The following is a 27,724-nucleotide window of genomic DNA, read 5'->3' as shown; positions in this document are numbered from 1 at the left end:
AGGTACAGGAGGATGTTGTGGGGTGATGGTGCAACTAGAATTGAGGGGAATAGGTGAGAAGGGAAAATTGTCAAATAAAAAGGAACTGGAGGCTGCAATAAATTGGCCTACAATCCTTTTGCTTCTGGGACCTGGATTCAAATCCAGCTGGACTGATGAAATGAAAGCTGCCTTCTCAGCGGGCTGAAAGGATCTTAACTGAAACTTATTTGCCTTTGTGTTATGTTCCAGCACATATTTGTTCACAATATGGCCAATGGGCAATTTCACTGACTCTACTATCAAGCCTTGGGTTGCACGGAATGAGAAATAAAATTCACTGTGGTTACAGTAATATATTCTTCTGAGAATACATGGCCATTCGAGACATAAAGCTTTTAATATAAGGGGCACTATAGTTTTAGCTAATAGTTATGAGTTATCCCATACCACTTTTTACAAAACCCACACAGACCTGGAGAGATAAACGAGTTGTTAATGAACAGCACACTAATTACCATGAGGGGAACGTTATTGAAATATGAAGGCTTGACAGGGTAGATGCTGAGAGGCTGAATCTCGAACTAGGGGACAGGATTTCAAAACAAGGGGTCTCCCATTTAAGATAGAGATGAGGAGAATTTTTTTCTGAGGGTTGTTTGTTTAGAATGGGAGCAGTGGAGGCTGGGTCATTGAATATGTTCAAGGCTGAGTTAAACAAATTTTTGGTTTGCAAGGAAGTCGAAAGTTGTAGGGGACAAGCAGGAAAGTAGATTTAAGGCCACAATCAGATCAGCCATGATCTGGTTGGTTCGAGGGGCTAAATGGCCGCCTGCTCCTAGTTCTGATGTTCTTAAGCCAAGAAGAGGGAGTATATGTCCCCAGTTGTCTGTGGGTAACTTGACCTGGTTGTGCTTGATGCTGTCGGTATTCATTGGAGATGTTTTTGTTCTCTTTAATAGATTGAACCATATTTGCCCTATGAATTCAACTGTGAAGGAATGTTGCAGAGAGTCAGCGCTTTTATTGAAAATCAGGTAATTTTTATTTTACTGTGCCATCTAGAAATATTGACTGAAGAAAATTCCTCCTGGAAAATTACTGTTTAATCATATGAGTCACAGTTTCTATGTTTTGAGCATAAAATTGGTGGCTGAATTTTCATTGTAATTTAATGAGCAGTGTTGAGATAATTACAGTATTTAAATGCTCTTCAGAAGGACTCATTGTTTTTCATTGAGTTCAGATATGACAATTATTTCATTTGCATGTTGTGTAAATTTATGAAATATTGAACTACTTTCTGAAATCTTTTGAATACTTAAATTTCAAATATTTTAGAAGGTTTTACTTAACTGTTCATTCTGCGGCTCCTTAATGCTCCTACTTAAAATAAATAAATAAGCCTATTGGTTTATCCATCTGAATAAAGGCTGTATTTTTCACAATGTAGTCTGGTTTCAGAAAGGCTAAATTTAATCATCTTGAAGAGCATAAACAAAACGAAGAGCATAAATAAAACACAAGGTTTGACAATGTAAACATTGCTTCTATTTGATTGCAATATTGTCTCTTACACATTGCTCAAAATATGTAAAGAAAGGAAAAGGTTCCTTTAATAGAATAATGCATTTCTCACGATATTATTCTGCTCTTTCCTGTGTCCTACATAATTTTGCAATCTGTGGTGAAGGAATGGAGTTAGCTTACCATTTGTTGTGCAGATATTTTGAGAGAATTTGAGCAGCAGCTTACAATGCCTAGTGATCGTTCCATCGCGGTTTCTTCTACATGGGACCTGTGACATTTGTGAGCAAGGCAAGCAACAGTGTGGTTCTTCAACCAATTAAATTGAAGAATACTCAGAGCAGTCTAAATCAGGCAGTATAAATTGAAATGTTCAATCCATTATAACATCATGTACAGAAAGTGAAATCGAGAGGAAAAAAGAGATGGGATTTAGAACGATTAAAAAACAAAGAAAATGTTAAAATATTTTTTAATATCTAACACTAAAATTCTGATGAAATGAGGCTCCATTCTTAAAATAAATTTTCAGTGCCAGAGAGATGGTTTGGCAGTAATTATGACCTATCACAACATTAAAAATTAATTTACACCTGAATGCACCAGCACCAATCTTTTTTTCCTTAGTTAATGGGTAACAAGTGGGTAAGTATAGCAACTTCATGCATTTACGTAGTTTTCAATGCCAAGACTGTCAGCGAAATACTGTTATGACACAGCCTGTGGAGGAACGCTTCCACTTTTAGCTACGCAAGTGCATACTCTGGAAGTTGCTGTCCAGTTTACTCCATAATAACAGTGGACACTGTTAACCTCACCATTATTCGCAACACACAATCTCTTTTCTATTTCTTTATTTTTCTGTAATTGTTAGAGTCAGTAATACATGTGCAACAAGTCCCTGCCATAGGCATATTGGAAGGATTTACAGGTTGATAAATCAACCTGTTTGACCATGTTTTGAATGCATCTTACTTGGCCATCAAGTCTTTGAGTGGGACTCAAACCCAGAGTTTCAGGATCAGAGGCAAGGCACTACCCACTGCAACACAAGACCTTCCATTTGGTCATTCCCTTTTTTTGCTGCACTTTCTGCATAGGAGTATCTGTTAAATGAATGAAGAATGGGCACAGAGTCTGTGCAATCTTTGTCCTAGAGCTTTGTTTCAAGAACTTCAATAGGAAAAAGTAATCCGGTCTTTTATCTACTGGAAGGTACTTAAAGTAGATCGTTTCCAAGGCAAGAAACGAGAGCAGAGCACTGTCAGCATCATTGGCAACTTACCTCCTCTACTTTACAGGCTATCAGCTAATGAGGAAACTGTATAACATTGCAAGCTGTCATATACCATTTTTCCCTGATCCCTACTTCAGCAGACTATTGGTATATTCCAGCAATTAGGAGCAAAGAGAACACTGAAGTGGGTGTTAAGTTTTGTTTTTATTTTTATTTGGCAGGAGCAAGAACCATAAGTTATGCATCTGGTGGAATTTTATGTCAGCAGGTTTTTATGGTGCTGCCCACGTTTAATGGAGTTTTAAACGGCTCACAACATTTTACAGCCCCGCCCCTGCTGTGACGGGGCTGTAAAATTCTGCCCATTGTTGTTGTGATGCTATCATGTCAGTAGAATGATCTTTCAATGTTGATGATATTTGGAAGCAAATAAGAGAAGTTTCTCAAATCTATTTATGAAAATGTTGCCCCTTTAGAGAGCATGATTATTTCTTTTGATTCTGCCACTAGCAGGATACTAGCTTTGGCTGGAACAATTTCTAAAATGTAAAATAAGAAGCTCATTTTGTTCTAATGATCTGAGTTTACAAGACTCCTGGCTTCAGTAACCTTTAATCCTTTGGAAAATGGAACTGTTGTATTTTCTTTTCTCTCTTCCTCATCTTTCATGCTCTTTGTACAGCAGGAAATCAGTAAATTAGATCTGTTCTCATTTGCAAATTGATATTGAAATTCTAGATGAGGAGCAACAGTAATTCTCATACTGCCACTGTCCAACCTAAACTGGATAGGTTATTAGCCTGTAACTGATGCAGATATCTCCTCTTGCCAGAAAACAGAACAGCAAAGGTATATCAGCAGGTCTGGTAGCATCTGTGGAGAGAAAACTGAGATAACATTTCTGCTTTGTGACCTACTCAAGCTCGCAGATGCTGCCAGACCTGCTGAGTATTCCCAGCATTCTCTGTTTTTATTTCTGACATCCATTACCTGTGTTATTTTGATTATGTATCAAAGATATATATTTATCTATAATCAAAGTCCTGTCTTGAGTCAGGATTAAGGAAGTGTATTAAGGCCCATGGAATTCATCATTTTCAAAATCTGTTTGAAGTCCACCCTAGCAATGGAAACATTTATCCCCCATAAAGTTGTTATTCTCCAACTTATAAGCAAGCATGCCCTCAACCCAATGACCCATCTATTGAAATTACTACTAGCAAAGCTGCCTGTTTAAACACCTATCAGGTAGTAACCTCCTTACCCTAGAATTAAGTCATTGAGCAATATTTTCTTCTGCAACTATCTTGACCAAGATTAGTAAATTACGTCAATAGAAATTTAGATTGTAGAAATATGATCATCTGAAAATATAAATTGATTGTTAAAATGCACGATTGCAATAATAAAATGTTGCAATAATATCAGTCTATTTGGTAATACAGAACTTGAGTATGGCTGAAGAGATATGCCAAAGCTTTTCATCTTACACTCATCAGGAGATTGCACAAGAATACAATTATAAGGGAAAAACAACAATTTATACTGTGTGAAGAGAGTGCTGATTGGTTGGCAAGTGGGCTCTGGTAGAAGCGTTGCCATGGAGAATGAACCAGTGATGGTGACTGACAGTTAACTGCCAAGCATTGTTTGAAATTTAAACCAGACATTTTGACCCTGATTGGTCGAGGCATTGCCCTGAGGAATGAGTCAGTGAACAGCTGTCACTTGTTTTGTTGAAACAGGCACAATATGTGTACATGTTCTTTCTGTCTGCAAACTCATGAACAGGCCTAAGGCTGTCACTTTCGGCCCTGAAAGTGCTCAGACTACCCTGGAAGGACAAGGTATCTTAAAAATTTAAACAACGAGTGAACTAGCAGCAACACAGTGGTATTCATCACTAACAAGATGTTGCTGTCAAGTCAAAAAAAAGTTCTGCTATCTGCCAAGTGGGTCATGTGATATATGAATTTCAGTGCCAACGTGAGGCTAGGTATCTAGGCCGTACATCCCAGAGACTGTCAGATCGTATCAAACAGACACTATTCGCAACAGGCAAGGTACAAATGGTACCCAACCAGCCCGTGCTTGTAAAACTCAAAACAGTATACATCATTAGATGTGATTCCATGATTGGACAACATTTGCTAAATAGCAAAACAAAAACAGAATTACCTGGAAAAACTCAGCAGGTCTGGCAGCATCGGCGGAGAAGAAAAGAGTTGACATTTCGAGTCCTCATGACCCTTCGACAGAACTTGAGTTCGAGTCCAAGAAAGAGTTGAAATATAAGCTGGTTTAAGGTGTGTGTGTGGGGGGCGGAGAGATAGAGAGAGAGACAGGTGGGGGGGAGTTGTGGTTGTAGGGACAAACAAGCAGAGGATCATCAAAAGATGTCAACGACAATAGTACAATAGAACACATAGGTGTTAAAGTTGGTGATATTATCTAAACGAATGTGCTAATTAAGAATGGATGGTAGGGCACTCAAGGTATAGCTCTAGTGGGGTTTTTTTATTTTTTTTTATAATGGAAATAGGTGGGAAAAGGAAAATCTTTATAATTTATTGGGAAAAAAAAGGAAGGGGGAAACAGAAAGGGGGTGGGGATGGGGGAGGGAGCTCACGACCTAAAGTTATTGAATTCAATATTCAGTCCGGAAGGCTGTAAAGTCCCTAGTTGGAAGATGATCTCCTTTCTCAGTGACTGTCTCCGACTTACCCCATGTGGATTTCAACTGAAATTCCACCCCTCATGTTTCGAACCCACCCAGGATTACAGGTATCTCCGGGACATAAAACGTTTCTCGGACTGCTGTTCCCGTCACATTCTGAAATCCACACTCAGTGCCATGCGCCGCCATATGAACACACTCGACCTCTCCCTCCAGCAGCACTGCCGTACCCTTTTTCAAAGCTGCGCGTGCCCCCAGTTTCATTTTATCCTTCGGCTCATCCGACGCCTCAACAAGAAACTTTTTCTCTTTCTCTCAAGTGCTAAAGAACGCAAGCTCCAACAACTCATCGACACCAACACCCATCTAGGACCCTCCACCCCTGCCTGTCCCTCCGTCCCCACCCTTTCTTCCAATCCCAACCCCAGCCGTGTATTCACTATACCCCCTGACCTTCCCCTCTCCGATGCTGAACGTTCAGTGCTCAGCAAAGGACTTAGTTTCATACCCTTACGCCCTCACCTCAATGAATTTCGGGCTCGGCATGATACTGAACTCTTCTTCCGCCGTCTTCGTCTCCGGGCTCACTTCTTTGGGCAGGAGTCCTCTCCCAGTTCAACGGATCCTTTTACCCATCTCCAATATTCTCCCTCCACCTGGACCCCTCCCTCTGGATTCTTACCTTCTCTCGATCTTTTCGTTGAGAACTGTCGGTGCGACATTAGTCGTCTCAATTTCTCTGCTCCTCTCACCCATTCTAACCTGTCTCTCTGAACTTACTGCACTCCATTCTCTCAGGTCCAACCCTGACATTGTCATCAAACCCGCTGACAAGGGTGGTGCTGTTGTTGTTTGGCGCACTGACCTCTACCTCGCGGAGGCTGAGCGTCAACTCGCAGACACTTCCTCCTACCTCCCCCGGACCATGATCCCCCCACTGAATATCAAGCCATTGTTTCCAGAACTGTCACTGACCTCATCTCCTCTGGGGATCTCCCTCCCACAGCTTCCAACCTGATAGTCACCCAACCTCGGACGGCCCGCTTCTATCTCCTACCCAAAATCCACAAACGGAACTGCCCCGGTAGACCGATCGTCTCAGCTTGCTCCTGCGCCACAGAACTCATTTCTCGTTATCTTGACTCCCTTCTCTCTCCCCTTGTCCAGTCCCTTCCCACCTACATCCGTGATTCCTCTGACACCTTACGTCACATCAACAATTTCCAGTTCCCTGGCCCCAACCGCTTCCTCTTCACCATGGACGTCCAATCCCTCTACACCTCCATCCCCCACCAGGATGGTCTGAGGGCCCTTAGCTTCTTCCTCGAACAGAGGCCCGAACAATCCCCATCCACCACTACTCTCCTCCGTCTGGCTGAACTTGTTCTCACGCTGAACAATTTCTCCTTCAACTCCTCTCACTTCCTCCAAATAAAAGGTGTGGCTATGGGTACCCGCATGGGCCCCAGCTATGCCTGTCTCTTTATGGGGTATGTGGAACATTCCTTGTTGCAGTCCTACTCCGGCCCCCTTCCACAACTCTTTCTCCGGTATATCGATGATTACTTCGGTGCCGCTTCATGCTCTCGTCGGGACTTGGAAAAATTTATTAATTTTGCTTCCAATCTCCACCCCTCCATCATTTTCACGTGGTCCATCTCTGACACTTCCCTTCCTTTCCTTGACCTCTCTGTCTCAATCTCTGGTGATAGACTGTCCACCAATATCCATTACAAACCCACCGACTCCCACAGCTATCTCGACTACAGCTCCTCACACCCCGCTTCCTGTAAGGACTCCATCCCATTCTCTCAGTTCCTTCGCCTCCGTCGCATCTGTTCCGATGATGCTACATTCAAAAACAGTTCCTCTGACATGTCCTCCTTCTTCCTTAACCGAGGTTTTCCACCCACGGTCTTTGACAGGGCCCTCAACCGTGTCCGGCCCATCTCCCGCGCATCCGCCCTCACGCCTTCTCCTCCCTCCCAGAAACATGATAGGGTCCCCCTTGTCCTCACTTATCACCCCACCAGCCTTCGCATTCAAAGGATCATCCTCCGCCATTTCCGCCAACTCCAGCATGATGCCACCACCAAACACATCTTCCCTTCACCCCCCTTATCGGCATTCCGTAGGGATCGCTCCCTCCGGAACACCCTGGTCCACTCCTCCATCACCCCCTACTCCTCAACCCCCTCCTATGGCACCACCCCATGCCCACGCAAAAGATGCAACACCTGCCCCTTCACTTCCTCTCTCCTCACCGTCCAAGGGCCCAAACACTCCTTTCAAGTGAAGCAGCATTTCACTTGCATTTCCCCCAATTTAGTCTACTGCATTCGTTGCTCCCAATGTGGTCTCCTGTACATTGGAGAGACCAAACGTAAACTGGGCGACCGCTTTGCAGAACACCTGCGGTCTGTCCGCAAGAATGACCCAAACCTCCCTGTCGCTTGCCATTTTAACACTCCACCCTGCTCTCTTGCCCACATGTCTGTCCTTGGCTTGCTGCATTGTTCCAGTGAAGCCCAACGCAAACTGGAGGAACAACACCTCATCTTCCGACTAGGGACTTTACAGCCTTCCGGACTGAATATTGAATTCAATAACTTTAGGTCGTGAGCTCCCTCCCCCATCCCCACCCCCTTTCTGTTTCCCCCTTCCTTTTTTTTCCAATAAATTATAAAGATTTTCCTTTTCCCACCTATTTCCATTATAAAAAAAAAATTAAAAAAAAAAAATAAAAAAACCCCACTAGAGCTATACCTTGAGTGCCCTACCATCCATTCTTAATTAGCACATTCGTTTAGATAATATCACCAACTTTAACTTTAACACCTATGTGTTCTATTGTACTATTGTCATTGACATCTTTTGATGATCTGCTTCTATCACTGCTTGTTTGTCCCTACAACCACAACCACCCCCCCACCCCACCTCTCTCTCTCTATCTCTCCGCCCCCCCACACACACACCTTAAACCAGCTTATATTTCAACTCTTTCTTGGACTCGGACTCAAGTTCTGTCGAAGGGTCATGAGGACTCGAAACGTCAACTCTTTTCTTCTCCGCCGATGTTGCCAGACCTGCTGAGTTTTTCCAGGTAATTCTGTTTTTGTTTTGGATTTCCAGCATCCGCAGTTTTTTTGTTTTTATATTTGCTAAATAGCCCTCAGCGTGCTAAGAAATACACTGACAACCAATTTAAGATTGTCACTCGGGCTCGCAATGTGGTGCATGCGTGTGTACTGGAAGCTACGTATATTAATACACAGGGCCCTATCTTTGCAGACAGAACATGTACACACATTGCGCCTGTGTTAGGAATAGAGATAGTTTAAGTTATATTTGTATTTGTGGCCGTTTGGAATGAGTTTTAGTTTTAAAGTTCAAATTTGATTTGTATTTCTGTATTAAGAAAAGGTCAGGTTGAGTTTTACTTTTAAAATTGCTTTCATCTCTAATGACAGCTTACAACTGTAAGAGAAGTTAAACACAAAAAAGAGTAGAAAACTGGGCTGCTGCCTAGCAACAGGGGCCCAGAGAGACAGGCCCCTCCCACAGAGAGACACTGAATTAACAGCAGTTTTTAAGTTCAGGTTTGAAGACCATGGCCAGGCAGAAGCAACGCAGAAGGTACAGATAGCCAGTCCCAAGTTAAAGTTGGTTGAACGTATCTGCCAGGACAGGCTCGATCAAAGGAGACAGATAGCAAGCCCCAAGCTAAAGAAAAGGTCCCTAAATCCAGAGGAGTGGAACAGGAGATTTCCAAGTAGACAGGCAGGAACCTGGAAAAGGCCCTGTTAAGTGAAGTTAAGAGTGAAGAGCAGAGAAAGACTTCAAGTTTAAAGCTCCAGGCTGCAGGAAGCAGAGTCAAAGCGATATAAAGGCTTGTGAGAAGTCAGAAGGTCCAACTAAATGTCTGTAACTCTTTGCTATGGGCATGTAAAGCAGTGGTGTACAGTTGACAGTGGGTCAGTGAGAGTGCATGGATGAAAGCTTGAATGCCTGTGGTGACCCAGGGAAGAGGAACATCTGAAAAAGTTTGAAACCCTGGAAGCGAACCCTTGTGGAAGGCATCTGAGAGAAAGCGTCGGTTTGGGGGAAGATTCCAAGGCAAGTTCTTGAAAAGTGGGGTTTGGAAACCCTTATGTGAAAGACAGAGTTCAGTGAGACTGGTTGGCTCACGGTATAACAAGCGCCTGGGGTAGGAATTTGATGAGAGATCCATAACATCTGATTGAAGGGGCATTTGTCGCTTGGTTTCAGAGTGTGGTGTGTCTGACTGCATGTTGCCTATTGGTTTACATGGATTGCATACTTAATGTGAATGTTAAAGCATTAGATGGCTTTTGTGACTTGTGTTATCCGTACAAATCTGTATTTATCTGTATAGGCATAGTTGTGGGTGAAGAGTATTGTAATATAGTTCATCTTGTTTAATTTTTTATGCTTTTGTTAAAAGTTCATTAGCTGACTCCGATGACCCTGTTCAGTAGCACCCCTCTACATATCTAAACAAGTTAGGATCTATTAAACTGGGTTCCACCCTAGGATCAGGTTTGTCCAGTGATAACCTCAGTTGGGGGTCATAATACCTGTTTCAGCTAAACAAAATAAGTGACAGACATTGACTGATTCATTCTTCAGGGCAATTCCTTGACCAATCAGGGTCAAGCTGCCTGGTTTAAATTTCAAAATGCTTAGCAGTTAACTGTCAGTCACCATCAGTGGTGCATTATCCATAGCAACACCTCTACCTATCAGAGTCCACTTGCCAACCAATTAGCACTCTTCACATACAGTATAAATTGTTCTTTTCCCCTTATAATGGTATTTTGGCGAAGTGCCCTGATCAGTGCAGGACCAAAAGCTTCAATGTCTCTTTTTTATGACAATATCAGTCTAGCTCTTTTTTTAGAAGGGAATATCATGTCAAAAAAGCCACCAGTTAAGGATCCCTAGCATTCCGATGAAATATTTTGGTATTTGCATTGATTTACTTGTGAAGTGGTGGAAATATTCGTGTATCCTTTGTAGCTTGGGTAGAATTTGTGATAAAGCAATTTATATGACCTGTGGAAGAAATAATTAAGGGATTGATGGCTTTAGAAGGGCTTGGTCTTGTCATACCCTATAACAATGGAATTTACCCCTCCCTGGTCCTGTCTTTATCCTCCTTCCACCCTGTTGACTGCTCATTCCTACTTATCTTCCCATGTTCAGTCACTGATTTGATGTGTAAGGTGGCCTGATGGCATGTAAACAAAAATGTTGTTATGGCAAACATGGTTTCATGGCATAGCCACTTGATCATTAGGTCCCTTTAAATGCCTCTGGCCAGCTGTGGAGGTTGAATGGATGTTCTGCAACTTGCTGATCAGGAGAGCAAGAAATCGGCTGGCATTCATGAGGAGCTAGCCAGCAGATTAGATGTGGTTGGTGGGGTTGTGATACTGAGGGGTTCATAGACAACTTGGCAGAGTGGAAATCTTTGTGGGTCTTGGAGGTGTATTCCTCCTACTATTGGGCATATAAAATTTTCAGGGTCTACTCTTTAGATAGTTTCCAGCAGGCCCTTTAAGGTCTGCTGGTCAGGTCAGTCAAGGCCTAGTGCAACTAGACAGAAAATCTATGGTGCAAGCTTTGCCCATTTGTAGCTAAATTTCAATTGGAACCCTACAGATGACGTGGAACCTTCTTGATGCACCTCTGCTGTGACATCTTTGCATCCCAATATTTGTTGATAGTCTTAAGGTTCCTCAAAGCTTGTGGGAACCTTCAAGAGCAGCTGCCGTGCACCAAAAGCTTATGGTGTTGTAAAGCCTGCTGACATATTTCGTCCTGCCCATCCCCACCCCACCCCCCCCACCCACCCCCCCATTCTAACAAATTCATACTAAGCTTAAAAGTGTAAGTGGCAATTTTGAACGTATAAAAGCCTAACAGTACAAAGTTCTTATATTTGTCACACAAGCTCATCTTTGTTTTATCCTAAATATTCCTGTCCGATTCTTGCTGTCTTTGGCTTATTATTTGTCCACCATATCTTTTCAATTGGAAACATAGCAGGAGTAGGTCATTTGGCCTTTCGCGCCTGCTCTGCCATTCAATATGACCATGGCTGATCCTCTATCTCATTGCCATACTCCCGTTCTTTCCCCCGTACGTCTTGATGCCTTTCGAGTCTAGAAATCTATTTCCTCAAGTATATTTAATGACTTGGCCTCCATAGCCTTCTGTGGTAGAGAATTCCATAGGTTCAGTATCCTCTAGGTGAAGAAGTTCCTCCTAACCTCAGTCCTAAATGGCCTACCCCATATCCTGAAACTGACTATTGTTGTGGTCACTTTGACAAATGAACCACAGGAGTCTCAGGTACAGGGCACGATCATTTATTCAAGCAATTGCAAGGAGAACACCATCTCAATACAGCTTGAGACGGTACTCTGCTAAATTACAAATGTTCAACATATACATTATTGGTCATGTACAAGAACAGTTTCCAGATTCCGATCTCGTCAACATATAGGTTTATATTAAACAGATATCTCTGGTAACAGGTACATGCATCGTATGTCCTGATTTTTCACCCAGGCAGAGACCTGCCCCCCCTGTTGAAGCTGGGACCACCTGTTCTTCCCCTATCTGTTGAAGAGCACACTTAATCTTCGTTGTTATTGCCAATGCTTTGATTGCAGTCTGGCTCCAAAGGCCTTTCTGTTGTTTGCAGGCCCTAAGGCTGTGCAAGGTTCAGGGTCTGGACCTTCTGGTAACTTTTGTGCTTGGTAGCCCTGGTTGCCTGGAGATTTTAAGTAATTCATTCCTTTTCAATAAATTCTCCCTTACCATAAATTCTCATTTACTTTCTTCCCCCTAACAGTCCCCCATTTTGGCTCTTAGCTTAGCCCAAGGTGGCCAACTACAGTGGTACTGTCCGTCCCTTTATGCACCGCCGCCCATTGATGCTGGCCAGTCATCCAGCTTTGGGTTGTAAAAGATGCCATCAGACCATCTGTATTTTCTGGCCGTTCAATTCAGGTCTTTGGCTTATTAAAGTTCGTCCCCACCAGTGTAAACTCCCCCAGCGCCACCTTAACTAAGGAATGGGAGATAATCCGAATCCACAGGTGTATTTGTACCTTTGAGCCCCAGTTCCTCCACCACCCACCATGTGGAGGAACCTATTTGCTCGATATCCTCTTTTAAGGCTCTAACCTGTTGCTGCAGTTTATAGTAAGTTCTGTATATCTGCTGAGCCTGTCTCCGAATCGCGGTTAGGTGCTCAGGTAATAAGGGAATTTCATAGGACAACTGGTTCAAGTACTGTCAGGCTATCCTTAAGGCTTTCCTTGACCTGAATAATAGTCGCTCCTCTCTTGTATATTTCGACCAGTTCCACTTTCCCTACCCTTGCTGGCGCCTGTGGGTGTAGGCACATTGAATGATTATGGATTGGGCATATCCGGTTATCCCCGTACTGGATTCTTTCCTGCTACATAGTGATACAATATCTCCTATTCCCTGTATATGCAACATGGGTCGGTTCTTTTGCAGCCCATATAGTTTCCATTCTACAGTTTGCTGCTGCTTTAAATCCACAGTTCACTTCCTCTGTCTCATATATCGGATGTGCACATACTACTGCGGTGGCTTCTATGCTACACCCTTCTAATGTGGTGCTAACTATATTTCCTTCTATATCTACTGCATATGGTGGAATATCGTGATACTTAATATAGTAATCCCCCCACCCCCCCGGTATAACCCCAATATTTTCTACTCTATATAAGGTCCTGCCGGGTGTTGGCATAGGTATGACAGGTATTACTAATACAATGCTTAAAATAGCATATTACTATTCACTAAGCATTCAACATTCATTCTACATATGCATGTTAAACCTCTGAGCCGGCGACCAGTCAAGTCATGATCCTTGTGTCGTGAAAGATTAAATAAATGCTCATTAGTTACCCATAAAGGAACTACCCCTTCATTGATTTATCTTAAATTCTCTCAAGCTTGTTCCAGTGCCCAAGATCCATAGATGCTACAAACATCATTTCTGCTCACTTCGTCTGAAATATTTTTCCCTATTTCAACAGTTTGTTGATAGTCCCCGCATGACTTTCAAGTGCGGTAGCCAAGCTTTGGATTAACTGTGTCATGGCTGTATTTAATTGGGTGTTATGAATTCCCTGTCCCCGCTCTAAAATCTCCTTAAGCTTAAAGCTCAGGGTCCGGACCTTCTGGTCAACAGTTGCCAGGTTCTGACTTAACCACTGATGTACCTATATTAAATATTGTAGCGGCATCATTTATCAGGCTGTGCTTAATGCGGTTCCCTCCCAAGCCTGATCGCATCCCACCGTTGAACTGAGATGCTTCAGTCATCAGCTGGCCCATTAGAGCCATATACAGTGCTCGAATATGGATTGAGCACCACTGGGGCAATTCCGGATTTGTTCAAGACTATGGGTACCAGCTCGTGGTGTACATTATCATACAAAACTTCTGATTAACCAGTACCAAACCATTCGTCGGTCCTGGATGCATAGTCGGACAAGATGGGTCAGTCGGTGTGGTTTGAGGGGCTTCAATTGTCTCTACTCAGACTGTGGAAGTAGATGTGGAAGGTGGCTGGATAGTGGCGGACCTCCCATGCACGATCTGAAGCCAACCCTTACTACAATTCGAAGCACTTGATCTCCTACTGTTACATTTATCATTCCCCATTGCGTGTCGCATTTGGCACTGTCTGTGCCTTACCAAAGTTCTTCCTGCGGTGCCGGATGAGCAGTGATGATCCCCGACCTTGTTGCCAGTACTGATACGCCCATGACCAGGATCGTAGATCTGTGGAGACATTAACATCGGCTCCCGTTCTCCAGGTTACTGCTTGGTCAATTGTCATGTATCTTTAACTGTGTGTAATGCCTCCATTTACTCAGATCTACAAGTGCGCATGTATCACCTGTCATAATTACCCCATATGTTCCATGCCTGTTCGCTCCGGGCTCACCTTGACCTGTCGGTCTCTGACTTCCTTCATTAACTCATGCAATTACTTACTTATTTCCCTCACATTGTCTCGCATCCTTCCTTTTAATGGTCCTACATCTCCTACTACTACTATGATTCCCTTGGGTCACTGCATTGCTCTCCTTGTCATTATTTCAAATGAGGTGAACCTGGTGGTCCTGCTTGGGGTAATCCTGAGGCGCATTAGAATATTGGTCTGTTCCCTGTCTCTTGAATTGCTTTTGTGATTGATGTTTTTTTTTTAAAAGTTCAGTTCATCCTTTCCACCATCCCCGAGCTCTGTGGCTGGTAGGGAATGTGAAATTTCTGTTTAAATTTAAATATATACATTTCTTTAATGACTCTTCCTGTGAAATGAGTTCCCTGAGCTGAACCCATCTGGAGAGGCACCCTCCACTACTTCCAGTCTACTGTCTCCTGCTGCTGTCGCACGTCGGACCTCAATTCCTTAAACTGCCGACAGAACTCTACAATGCACCTTCTTATCCTATCTTTCAATGGCTCAGAATCTTCACTTCCAGTGACGGTTCTCTCTGCGAGCCGTTTAACTCTGTCTGTCATCATAGTGTTAATCCTGTGGCTTTACTTTTTGTACCTTGCAGACACATTTAATACAATCAGTAATACATCTATTTAGCCTTTTTCCAGCTTTCCCTTTACCTGTATCCATCTTGTGGTAAATTGTTGTTAAGTATTATTTCTCCTTACATTTCAATTCCTGAACTACAGATTCCACATTGTTTTACCTCTTAAGTTTTTTTTTCCTCACCATGATCATCCTAAGATTCTTTTTATGTCAATTTCTCTATTGTCTTGATCATTTATAATGTTTCCTTGCTCTTTCGGCTGTATTAACTATTCCACGTCAACGAGCATCTCTGTCTCTTGATCTTTGCTTATCTCCCCCTGTACGTTTCCAATGTCTCAGTTGATGGCCAGATTATCAAATTCACTTCCCTTAAAAAAAAATTTGTATATTGTGTCCTCTTTTCCTAATTCTTTCTCCTACTTGCCTCATACCATTTTACACATGCAACAGCTACTATCTTATCTTGTTCAGGTTGCCTGGAGAGACCTTAAAATAAATAAAATATTCTCAATAACAGTTTTAAAAGCAGAAATCAGGCATTGACATTGTTCATCTTCTCAAACAGCATTTTATTGTCTCAAAAGTAACCCACTAAATTGTGTCTTGACCCGTTTCTTTTAGAATTATCCCAGATTCATTAACTCGGCCAAAAATTGGATTTCTACCAAACTTTGTCAAGGTCTTGAGCTTAGCTTCATATTTTGGGAGCAGACATCCAAATACAAAAGCTTGCAGCATTTGAATTATTTGCCAATTGTTGTCAGCTTTTAAAATGAAAATTCCCTTTTGAGAAATTTTCAGGAACCAAACCTCAAATTTTAAACTTTGTAAGAAATGTAATTTACCCTATCAAAATTAAAACTACCTCTTTCTTATGTGTATTGATTTGTATCCAAGTTATAATTCCCGTATGTTTATCGACACATTCTTTATCTTAGATAGCATCCTAGTGATTCAAAAGTAATCTTCTAAACCACACTGCACTTTACACCTCAAGCCTTGTCCCAACTTCAAATAACAGTGCTGTTGGGATGCAGATTTCCTTTCATATTTAACTCATCTCTTAAAAAGAAACCCCTTTTTATCCATTGGAACTATCTAGACCGTCCTTTTGGTTTTCCTAGAATCCCTTGAACTTCGGGTAATTTTTCCCCTCAGAATTTTAGAATACTAACTCGTATGAGTTAATGCAACTTGTATGTATCAATCCCAATGAGCTTGGAAGCTGGTGATACTAGTCTGCAAGGGGGTGGTACAAAGGTTGGTTCATCTAACCCTGTTTAACGACTTAAAACTCTCATATTCTAAACAAAACTTCAAATAGCAGTGGAGGAAATAAAGGGATCTTGAAGGCTCCACCTATAGGGACAATCAAACCGAAGAACGCTCACATTTCCTCAGCTCCTGTCAGTGCTAATTAACTCGCGCGGGGTACTCCCTTTTCTCTTTTTTTCTCTCTTTCTCTCTCTCTCTCCCTCTTCAGCACAAACAATTCTTGTAACTTAGATCAATTCATTTTTTTTAAGTTACAGAAAATTCAGTAGCGGACCTTTCAGGTCCCAATCATCCTTCCACATTTTTAGGAAAATCTCGTCATCCCGCACGGGACATTATACACCCCCAATTCCTCTCTCCTTCCCCCAAGGCTTCCTTAACTGCATCCTCAAAGTCCCTGTCACGGCTGTCGCCTTCTCCCGATCTGGGACGTCCCCAGGTTTCGCCCAGTCACCACTTCTAGACTATAGGGGTAATCTTCCCCAAATATCCTGTGGGCACTTCGCCTTCACCGTTATGTGGATTATATAGATTTTTCTTTCCCCACCTACTTCCATTATATTTTTAAGTGTGTTTCCATCCATTGATTTATCCCTACCTTTTAGCCTATTTCAATCCCTTCTCCCCACCCCACCTCCACTAGGGCTATCTGTACCTTGCTCGTCCTACTTTCTACCCTTAATTAGCACATTCCTTTAGATAATATCACCACCTTCAACACCTCTTTGACCTTTTGTCTGTGACATCTTTTGGTTATCTCCACCTATCACTGGCCATCTATCCAGCTCTTCTTGTCTCTTCCCCCCCCCCCCCCCCCCCCCCCCCCCCCACAATAAACCAGCTTATATTTCACCTGTCTTCTATTTTTACTTAGTTTTGTTGAAGGGTCATTCGGACTCAAAGTTAACTGTGCTCCTATCCGCAGATGCTGCCAGACCTGAGTTTTTCCAGGTATTTTTGTTTTTGTTTTGGATTTCCAGCATCTGCAGTTTTTTGCTTTTATCTGCGCTGTTAATTTGTCTACCTTATTGTGAATGCTCTCTGCACTCAGATAAAGTGCCTTTAGATTTGTCTGACATTTTTACACTTCTTTTGTACTATGGCCCTATTTGCTGCTATCCCTTGCTTCCTCTGCTTTCCACTTTCACTTTCGTCTTTTCTGCCTTTCCTATCTTTGTTTCCCTCCTGTTTCTCACTGCTCAGGTTCCCATCCCCCGCCAATGCAGTTTAAACCTTACTGCACAGTATTAGCGAATACCCTTACAAGAATATTGCTCCTGCTCCTGCTGGAGTGCAACCTGTCCAGCTTATACAGGTCCCATCTTCCCCAGAACATGTCCCAGTTCCTCAGGAATCTAAATCCCTCCCTCCTACACCATCCCTCCAGCCGTGCATTCATCTGGTCTATTCTATTCCTGACCTCGTTAGCACATGGCACTAGAAGTAATCCTGAGATTATACTACCTTTTTGAGGTCCTGCTTTTTAATTTATTATGTAGCTCTCTATATTCTGCCTTCAAGACCTCCTCCCTCTTTTTTTACGTATGTCATTGGTACCATTATGGACCACGACCTCTGGCTGTCACCCTCTCCCCTTCAGAAAGTCCTGCGGCTGCAGTGACATCCTCGACCCTGACACCAGGTAGGCCAAGTACCATCCCGTTGTCAAGTCTGCAGCTGCAGAAATATCTATTTGTTCGTAGAATCCCCTATTATTATTGCTCTTTTTTCCTTTCCACTGCGCCCGCCGCCCCCCCCCCCCCCCCCCCCCCCCCCCCCTCAATTCCCTGTGCAGCTGGGCCACTCATGGTGCCACAGGCTTGGCTCTTGCTGCATTCCCCTGTGGATGCTCCACAGTGACTCCAGCCACAGCTCCAGCTCCGAAATGCTATTTTGAGTAGCTGCAGCTGGAGAGATTTACTTCTGCACATGTGGTCACCCAGGCTGCTGGAAGTGTCCCTGACTTCCTACATCGCACAGGAAGAGCATTCCACTTGGCCCAGCTGCCCTACCATAACTTAACCTTAAATTACCCCTTTTCCTTTTACTTCCTTTGGCTTAGAGAATATTAGGGCAGAAGAAATACTCACCAGGTCCCACTTACCAAAGCCGCCACTGTTCTTACTGAGGAAAGGTAGAAAATAAAAGATGCCTCCTTCCCTCTTCACCAAGCTCCCCTCATTGAACTCCAACTTAAGCACTCTATTGCAACCCAAATCAGCACTCCCGGGCGACAAGGCAACACTGGAGGTGGCTTGCTTTTATGGTGTCTGAATCTAGCTTCTGAAAACCTATTTAAGCCAGTTATCTAACTAACTAACTGCAGCTGCAAGCAGAGCCCATTTTAAAGCTGGACTAAAACTCACCTTCTCCTGACCCAAAGAGCAACTTTTAGTTAGTTGCTTAATTAAAGAAAGATTAGACTTCACTCGTCCATCCAAATCCCTCATTGCAATCTTTACTCCAACCTTGATGCCTGCACTTTTCTCTCTCTCTCTCTCCCATTTCTCTAGCTGTTTATTTTAACTGTCATGCCTAGCATAATGCACACTAAACATAGGACCCACAGAATCATCTAATTTACACTCGTTAATCAGGCAGTTTTTGAACCACCTTTCTTCTCAAATCAAATTTAAATGAATGGGTGTCAGCAGCAGATTGGTAAGTATGGATTCTGCCCATCCTCTCCTATCTTTTCTCATTCTGTTTCTTTTCATGTTGCCATTGTAGCATTCAAACAAGTTTTTAAAAAAAAAATAATAATGGAATGTCAAATTTGAGTCCTCAGCATTTTGTCCCACAGTAATTTAATGTTTCCATTTTCTGTCGGTTGTCTGCTGTTCTCTTCACCTTTCTAGTCACACTTAAATTCCTTTGCTTTGAATCACCTTCACTTTTTTCTGATTGTGGTGTTGATATGTGCAAGTGCAGTCTATAATATTGTAATCCCGTAACCTAATTAAATGTTATGGATGGGAAGTGAAATCAGTGTCATATGACCACTAACATATTTGGTAGAGCCAAATGGACCAATAGTGACACTTAAATAGGATTCTTTTTTCTTTATGTAGTGCCTTTCATGACCTCAGAACATTCCAAAATGCTTTACAGCTAGTAAAGTATTTGCAAAATACTTTTGAGTTGTAGTTGGTGTTGTAATTAATGTCGATAATTAAAATAAATTAAAATTTTCACTTGAGATCAATTTGCTACATTGTATGCCATGGATGGATTACAAAATACTTTTAAGTATTTTCAATAGGACTTAATGAAAGCTGTTAAATTGGCTTCCATCATTATAGTTAAAAACAGGGCAACATTCCTTTACTTAAACTGTGAATCACAATATCTTATTTTAGCTCTGTTATTATCTAAGATTATCCCTCCGTAACCATAGCAAACCTACTTTACAGTGGTGTTCTGCATCAAACATTTTGAATCCGGATACTCTTGTTTTCCTGTTAAAAGTACAGTTGAGTGGCTGTTGCAAGTGTCTTGACATAAGGGAATGACTATACTTGATAGGATAGGGTTGCCATATTTTTTTCCAGTCCAAAAGTCATTAGGATTTAATTATCACTTAAAACACAAATATGCAAAAGTAATCTAAATATCTGTATGTTAAAGTGAAACTGACTCACTTGAAAATACAGTTAGCATTATCTCCTAATTTAAATGTGGCAATTTAGAGCTGATGATATTTGGTCCAAATATTTACTGCTTTCAATATCACTGGCCTAATTCCTTTTGTCTACCAGTGGAAGAAATATTATTTTTGCTAAACACTTCTGAGCAGATGATGTAGTTACTTTGTGATGGTCATAACATTCCACTCAATATTGTAGGATTTCTGCCACGGTCAAGTAATGTGGCCTCCACTGAGTGTGCTCCAAGTTAAAATTGCGGCTCCCAGGCAATCTTGTAAGCAAATCTGTCAAGAGGATAAGCTCATATGTGAACCTTCCTTCTTTCAACATCTGAACAAAGACAGTGACTTGCAAAAGTAAGTATATTTAACCAGTTGAAGACGTATAACATCGAATTAAACTGAGTGAAACTTACTAATGCCTTCCTGAGCTAACTTAGTCACCTATATTTTCTTTGTTATCTTCATTATATATAACCTATATTTAGTTCTCATTCTCAATGTTTAATAAAGGTTTATATAATGCATAGCGCTAATGTTTTTGACAAGCTTTCGTCTAAGTCCGTCAACGTACATTGGAAGGAAACTAACATCAAAGCTGTTTATGAAATATTATTTATAAACATAATGCATTGTAAATCATAAAACTGATGAAGTTACTTGTTTTTAATCACACCCAGGTATGGAATTGAATGCTTGTCATTTGAATCTGTGAATGATATTGTCGTTCCGGCATATGATGAAAGCAAGAAGCGCTGCTTTTTCCAGAATGATTTGCTGCTCTTCAGCTGTGCAGGTTCAAATGGAAACCATAAGAGGATCTGTCCATGCAGAGACTATATGAAAGGACAAGTTGCCCTGTGTCAAGAATGTGTATAGCATAATGTGTATAGCTTATCCCTACACAAAGTAGATTGTGCATAAAGGCAGGGGATAGTAGGTCTTCATAAGGACCAAACATTTGGTCATTAAATTTTGAAAGAATCCCTCAAAAAGAATAATGAAGGAAAATTTGTTTCTATTTAAAAGTGTAGTATTCATTTGAAGAGAATAAATATTAGCCAGTCCTTGGTGAACATGTTAATAAGGAAATATAATCTAGCCAGTGGAAAGAACAAGCAAAAAAAAAACCATGATGGACTATTCAGGTTTTCTTAAATGACTTCTTGTCTACAACAAACTTTTTTTTTGAGAAAGGTTGGTAAACAGACGTAAGTTGAGGGTATACTGGTAAATATTCAGAAAAACATGTTACAAATAGAAAATGAAAAATTGAGGTCGGTTAAATAGCCAGTAGTAAATTATGTTGGGTAATTGAACACACTGTAAGAAGCTGCTTAGTAAGATCTGGTTTACTCTTAGTTCAGCAAAAGTCCAAATATACAACCCCAACGAAATGGCTTACTTTCAGTTTTGAAAAGATCTTCTACAATGTCCCATTGTAATCAAGCCACAGATAAAAGTAGAGAACCCTGGTAGTTATATTTTCAAGCGTGTTTTCCTTTTAGACATGACTAGTAGTATCAGTTATTTAGAGTAAAGATCATATGCAGATGTAGCTGGCAGTAATGACTGCTTGAAATACTTAATACTAGTTGTTTTAAATCATCGCTTGAGTTTTGATTTAAACTTGAATTTTTAAAAATGGAATTGTTGGAGTGAAACGAAATAGAAAGGATTCCCAGAAGATATTTGTAACAGTGTTATTAATATTTTTGGCTTTATTGGACATCAGTAGGATACTGGCAGTATTATCAACTAACTGCCCTATATAGCCAGTGTCAACTGATCCTAATTAGATTTATTTCAGACCATGAGTAAATTAGTTTAACGGACATTTTAAGTAGCAACCTCTTGTTCAAAAAATAATTGCTATTGTAATTTGTATAGAAACATCCTGATGTAAACTGTTTTTAAAAAACCTCTTTGTATAATCATATCATGTTTACTATACAGGTGAAGTGGAATTTCATATGTTTGCACTTTTTTTCAGGCTCAGGAGTGTATACATTTTAGGACATTAACCCTTTTTAGCCACAAACAGCAAATAAGCAACAATATAGTTTCAATTAAATATCCTTGTCACCAAATTGTTTGGATAAGTTACAAAACCTGAGTAGAAACATAATCATTGCTCTCCAAATTATTTAATTGTAGCAAAATGTTTGATCAGATGATCAGGAATCATTTAACAAAGTAACTTAATGTATCAATAATTGTAACTTAAGTTCTATTTTGCAGAAATACTTCAAATATAACGTTTAATTTTTCTTTACACAAAATACAGGCTGATGGTGATTTGAAATTATTGTAGACCATTAGTGACTAATGTGACTTTCACAACTATCAGCAGGGTTAATTTAAGATGACTGGCATTGATCATATCGTGAACATAAGGTATCACTATGATGGTTAATTATAATGGTGCTGTTGAAAAATGATTTTTTTAAAATCTTTTAGAACATTTGATACACAATTTGCATATATTCATTTCAGATTTAAAATTCAACAATTATTTTAGTATCCCAGATTATTTCATTGATTTCCATTATGTGAATGAGGTGTGTCAATCAATGATGGAGAAGTACATGTTTGCAGTAAAGGATGATTTTTAAAAGAAAAGATTAATCATTGTTTAAAAAAAATCGTGGCTTTTGGAAATGAAAAATCAGTGACATATAGTTAACCTACAGCAGCTAAACCTCATTAACAGCAGATTTATCCAAACAAGTTTGCACATTTGTATATAAAAAAAACATAATTTAATTTTTTAGGTGCTCTGTAACTTGCTTTGCTTTTGTGTTGTGCTTGTAAATATTAAACATTTCCTGTAGCTAAGATGCCATGTATTGTAAATTATGTGCCTTTTTAAGGGTAATAAAGTTGCTTTATCAACTTATATAAAAATACTATATATACACTTCATAGCAGTCAAAATTTCAACCAAATACATAGTGTTGTGAAGTAAGAAAACAGTTTTCCTGTATATTTGAAAAAGTGGCATATATCGAAATGAGGTGTGCTTTGAAAGCTGCACTTGCAAGCTTGGAAATTGTTTCCACAGTTTTGATGAGCAGGAAAAAAATTTATTTTTCAATAAATCTTTTCAGTGAAGAGAATTTCTTCCATTGGTTTGTACATTGTCTTTTATAAATATACAGAATACATTTTTGGAACAGAACAGTTGTCTTAATTAACATCTATATCTTTAAATGCTGTATATTGTAACTACTAAAGAATTTGAAGAACACTTCATGCACACATTGTGCTGTATAGATTATATTTAACTGCAGCATATTACAACAGAACTTCCATTAAACTAATAAACTGAAGACTCCAGCAAAGTGCAGACAAAAAGATTTAAATTCCAATCCCTGTGCTCACACTTAAATATGTATTTAATTATGTTAAATTAATATTTAAAATCCGGCCTTCCCTGAGTTTGGTAACTTTACTATAATTGAGCCTCCAGAGCTATCCAATGGTAATTTAATGCTTATAATGATTCTATTTGCAAAGAAAATACGAAGGAGCTCAATACTATTACCCTGTGATGCCATAAACTCCAATGTGAACACTAGGGCTGCCGGAAAGAGCACAACAAGCTGTGACCTAATCAATATCTTCAAAGTTTCCCCTACTTAAAATAAATAAGATGCAAAGAACAAGAAAGTCCATAACATATTTAACTTCTCACTCCACTTTGATTTACAAATATCAGAAAATACTTGGCTGAACGTTTTAATGCTAGGCTTTTTTCCCCCCACTGAATAGTGAATCACTTTGCTACAGCCTATGCTAAATTTGAACTTGAGGATATATGATACATCTGGCTCAGTTGGTAACACATTTGCCTCAGTCACAGGATTCTGGGTTTGGGTCCCACTCTATGGGTGGGATTTTCCAGCCCCGCTCATTGGCAGGATCTTCTGGTCCCGTCAAAGCCAATGGATATAAGTCATTAAAGGTGGCAGGATAGGTAGGTAGAGCTGTTTCTAAAGCATACAGTATTCTAGGCTTCATTAATAGCGGCATAGAGTATAAGTGCAGGGAGGCCTTAATTAACTTATATAAGACACTGGTTAGACCTCAGCTGGAGTATTGTGTACAATTCTGGATGCCACACTATAAAGAAGGATGTGAATGCTTTACAGAGAGTACAAAAGAGGTTTACAAAAATATTTCCAGGGATGAGAGACTTCAGTTATGAGGAAAGATTGGAGAAGCTGGGACTGTTTTCCTTGGAAAGAAGGTGGCTAAGAGGAGTCTTGATAGATGTTTTCAAAATCTTGAGGGGTGTGGGCAGAGTAGATAGGGAGAAACTGTTCCCACTCGTAAATGGATCAAGAACCAGAGGCACAGTTTTGAAGCATTTTGCAAAAGAAACAAATGCAAGGTGAGAAAAAACATAGGGTTTGGAATGCACTGCCTGAAGTATGGTGGAGGCAGGTTCAACTGGGGCATTCGATGTTTCTATTTAAATAATCAATGTGTAGGATTACAGGGAAAAGGCAGGAGATTGGCACTAAGTTAAAATGCTCAGACAGCTGGTGCAAACACGATGGGCTGAATGGTTGCCTCCTGCACCATAACCACCATAATGCTGAGATTCTGTGACTTTTGTCTGGCTCGCCACATCCACCGCGGCAGGACCCGCTGCGCCGAGGCCAGAAAATTCAGCCTAGAACTTGAGCACAAAAATCAAGACTTGATATTTCAGCCAGTGCTGAGGGAGACATGCACTGTTAGCGGTGCCGTCTTTCAGATGTCTGCTCAAGTGGATGTAAAGGATCCCATCGCACTGTTTCTAAGAAGGACAGGAGAGTTATCCCTAGTTTCCTGGCCAACATTTATCCCTCTATCAACATCACAAAGAACAGATTATTTGGCTATTGTCTAACTGCTGTTTGTGGGAGATTATTGAATACATTGGCTACCACATTTCCTACATTACAAATGACTATTTCAAAAGGTACTTCATTGGTGCTTTAATGGTTATGAAAAGCAAGTCTTATCTTTCCTTATGTAATTTGTGCTACTATCTAGGCCAGTGGTTGGCAACCTTGATAACGAGTTTTTTAAATTCAGACAAAAATGCTATATTTTAAGAGCTACTGTTTCTCAAATGTCAATAATATAGTTAATGCATTTCTTCTATAAAAATTTTATTGCCGGTATTTTGATATCTATTTAATTTTTGTAATTACCAATGTATCATTTGTAACGGAAATAAATAAAATTGAAGGTGTTATGGTGATTAAAAATTGTTTAAAAAATGGATGTTGAAAACACGAGATGGGCATATTTAATATTTGTGCAAATAAATGGAAGCAAAAAATAGGAAATGGAAAAAAAAACTAACTTTAATATGATTTCATCGGGTTCAATCAAGGTTGGAAAGCATACATGAACCCTGAATGAGCTGCTTGCGCCTCTGGAGCTGCAGATTCAGCTTTTGAATTATCTCTTTACACTTCTCTTCCTCTCCATCTTTTAAGGCATTCATTAAAACCTATCTCTGACCAAACATTTAGTCACCCCCTCCCAAAATGTCATTCTTAGGATAGGTGTCAATTTTTGTCTGATTACTCTTCAATAAAGTGCCTTGGGACAATTTCCTACAATAAAAGTGCTATATAAATGTAAATTGCTGTTGCAGATAGTTTAAAATTAAAATTATAATGCTGTATTTCTGGGTTGTGTTTACAGAAGTTCTAAAGTGGAATTTAAGGAGCTAATTAAATGACACTTTTAAAACTGTTTCCAAGCCTAATTAGGAAAAGGAAGTATATAATTTGTTTAATTTAAGTATACCTAAAATATTACTTCAATTAAAATTCTGCTCAAAACTTAGTTCACAAAAATATTTTTAAATTTGGTTTCAGCATATCATGGTGACATCATGATTATCAGTACAGAGAACTATGTTCCTTCATTTAAAGTTGCTCCAAAATCCTGCCCAATTTTGCAAGTAAAGGTTGATTTTCTTTTCCTTATTAATATTAACAATAAGTTAGTAGTACTGTTCTATTATAAAGAATTATTTTGGTCTAGCATTAGCTCAGGTCATTTAGCTAGCCTGAAGCTTGTTTATTTTAATAATTTACAAATTTTCAAGTATAATGCCTTGCCTGTGTCAAAATAGTTTTCCACCATAAACAATGATTCTTGTAGTTTTGCTCCCCACTATTGTGCTGTCTATTTTAAGGTGGGTGTATTAACTGGCATATTAACATAAATCAATTTGTGTGAAAGGATTGACGGGTACCTGCTCCATGCTATTCTACAATATACCCTGGTCCTGCACATGATGATCATCCCATTGAACAGCTTGTACTTCCTTCATTCTGCATTTTGCTGCATTTCTGGCATAGAGTTGTATTCAAAATATTAAAACAAACTCTTAGATATCAGAGATAAAAAAAAACTGCAGATGCTGGAAATCCAAAACAAAAACAGAATTACCTGGAAAAACTCAGCAGGTCTGGCAGCATCGGCGGAGAAGAAGAGTTGACGTTTCGCGTCCTCATGACCCTTCAACAGAACTTGAGTTCGAGTCCAAGAAAGAGCTGAAATATAAGCTGGTTTAAGGTGTGTGTGTTGAACACACACACCTTAAACCAGCTTATATTTCAGCTCTTTCTTGGACTCGAACTCAAGTTCTGTTGAAGGGTCATGAGGACGCGAAACGTCAACTCTTTTCTCCACCGATGCTGCCAGACCTGAGTTTTTCCAGGTAATTCTGTTTTTGTCTTAGATATCAGTGTTGTTCATCCTTTCATTTAATGTACCTGAGGGTGAACCTATTTGGGTTTGGGCTATTTCCTCTGGTTTGCAGTCAGTGACAAAGGACTATCAACTTACATTTGTAGTGGGTATTTTATGGCCTCATGGCATGTAGGGAGGGCATTTAATTAGACAGGAGGGTGGCACGCAAGCACCCAGCTGCCCTTCCGCCTCCGCTAAAGTTAATTCCAGTGCAGGAAGGCCCATGGTCAGACTTGTTGCCCAGCTGCCAAATGAGGCCTTAAGTGGCCAATTATTGACCACTTAAGGACCTCATCTTGCTGCCATGTTGGTGTTAACCTGGCTGCAGGAGTGCATAATCATCATGTGGCGTGCACAACAATTAAACCTGTGCAGGCTGCTTATGGTCTCCCCGGGATGGCGGGGTTATTAAAAGACACTCAGTTGCCATCAAACGACCCAGCATCAGGAAGGTGGGGCTGGCTGAGAACTACCCACCACCCTCTCGCCAAGCACCTGCCAACCCACTCCTCCCCCACAATCCCCCACCCTGCAAAACCCCTTCCTGCCATGATTTACTTCTGGCCTGGGTCACTCCTTGATCCTGGGCCTCCAGTGGCTGTCATTACTGAGCAAAAGAGCTGCTGGCCTCTGATTGGTCTGCAGTTCTTGGGGAGGGGTAGGCAGGACTTACACCCGCAGGGTCCTTGATCCCAGGAAGCCCTGCGGGTGGCCACTTGAGAGGAACTTAATACCTGCGGACCTTCCTGGAGGAGGCAATGTGGGTCTCTCACAGGCTCTCCAGTCAGCGGGCGAGACCCCCAATGCCTCAATAAAATCACACCCCTGCCTTCCTATAGTGTATGAGGTAAGAGCTGAAGATAGATTTCCTTATGCAGAGAATTGTTGAGAGTATGGAATGTTTTGTAAAGTGTTATGAAGGCGTGTTTTTATATAAAATATCAACTTATAATGTCATCCCTGTTCATGTCCAGCCAATGACAT

General features: G+C 40.7%; 1 protein-coding gene across 6 annotated transcripts in view; it reads left to right on the top strand.

The window, feature by feature from the left end:
- mgat5 (alpha-1,6-mannosylglycoprotein 6-beta-N-acetylglucosaminyltransferase) overlaps positions 1-23,100 on the top strand; it is a 105,543-nt gene extending 82,443 nt beyond the window's left edge. For all 6 annotated transcript variants that reach the window (XM_041200962.1, XM_041200958.1, XM_041200961.1 and 3 more), the window contains 3 exons: positions 942-1,016; positions 20,172-20,329; positions 20,653-23,100. In XM_041200962.1, the coding sequence (XP_041056896.1) occupies positions 942-1,016; positions 20,172-20,329; positions 20,653-20,851 (432 nt within the window). In that variant the 3' untranslated portion in view covers positions 20,852-23,100. The remainder of the gene's footprint in view (positions 1-941; positions 1,017-20,171; positions 20,330-20,652) is intronic.
- The last annotated feature ends 4,624 nt before the right edge of the window (positions 23,101-27,724 follow it).

The sequence above is a fragment of the Carcharodon carcharias genome, chromosome 12 (genome assembly GCF_017639515.1).
Source record: "Carcharodon carcharias isolate sCarCar2 chromosome 12, sCarCar2.pri, whole genome shotgun sequence".
NCBI classification, from domain to species: domain Eukaryota; kingdom Metazoa; phylum Chordata; class Chondrichthyes; order Lamniformes; family Lamnidae; genus Carcharodon; species Carcharodon carcharias.
Note: the sequence above shows the minus strand (reverse complement) of the source record. Positions and strands in the feature narration are given on the sequence as shown.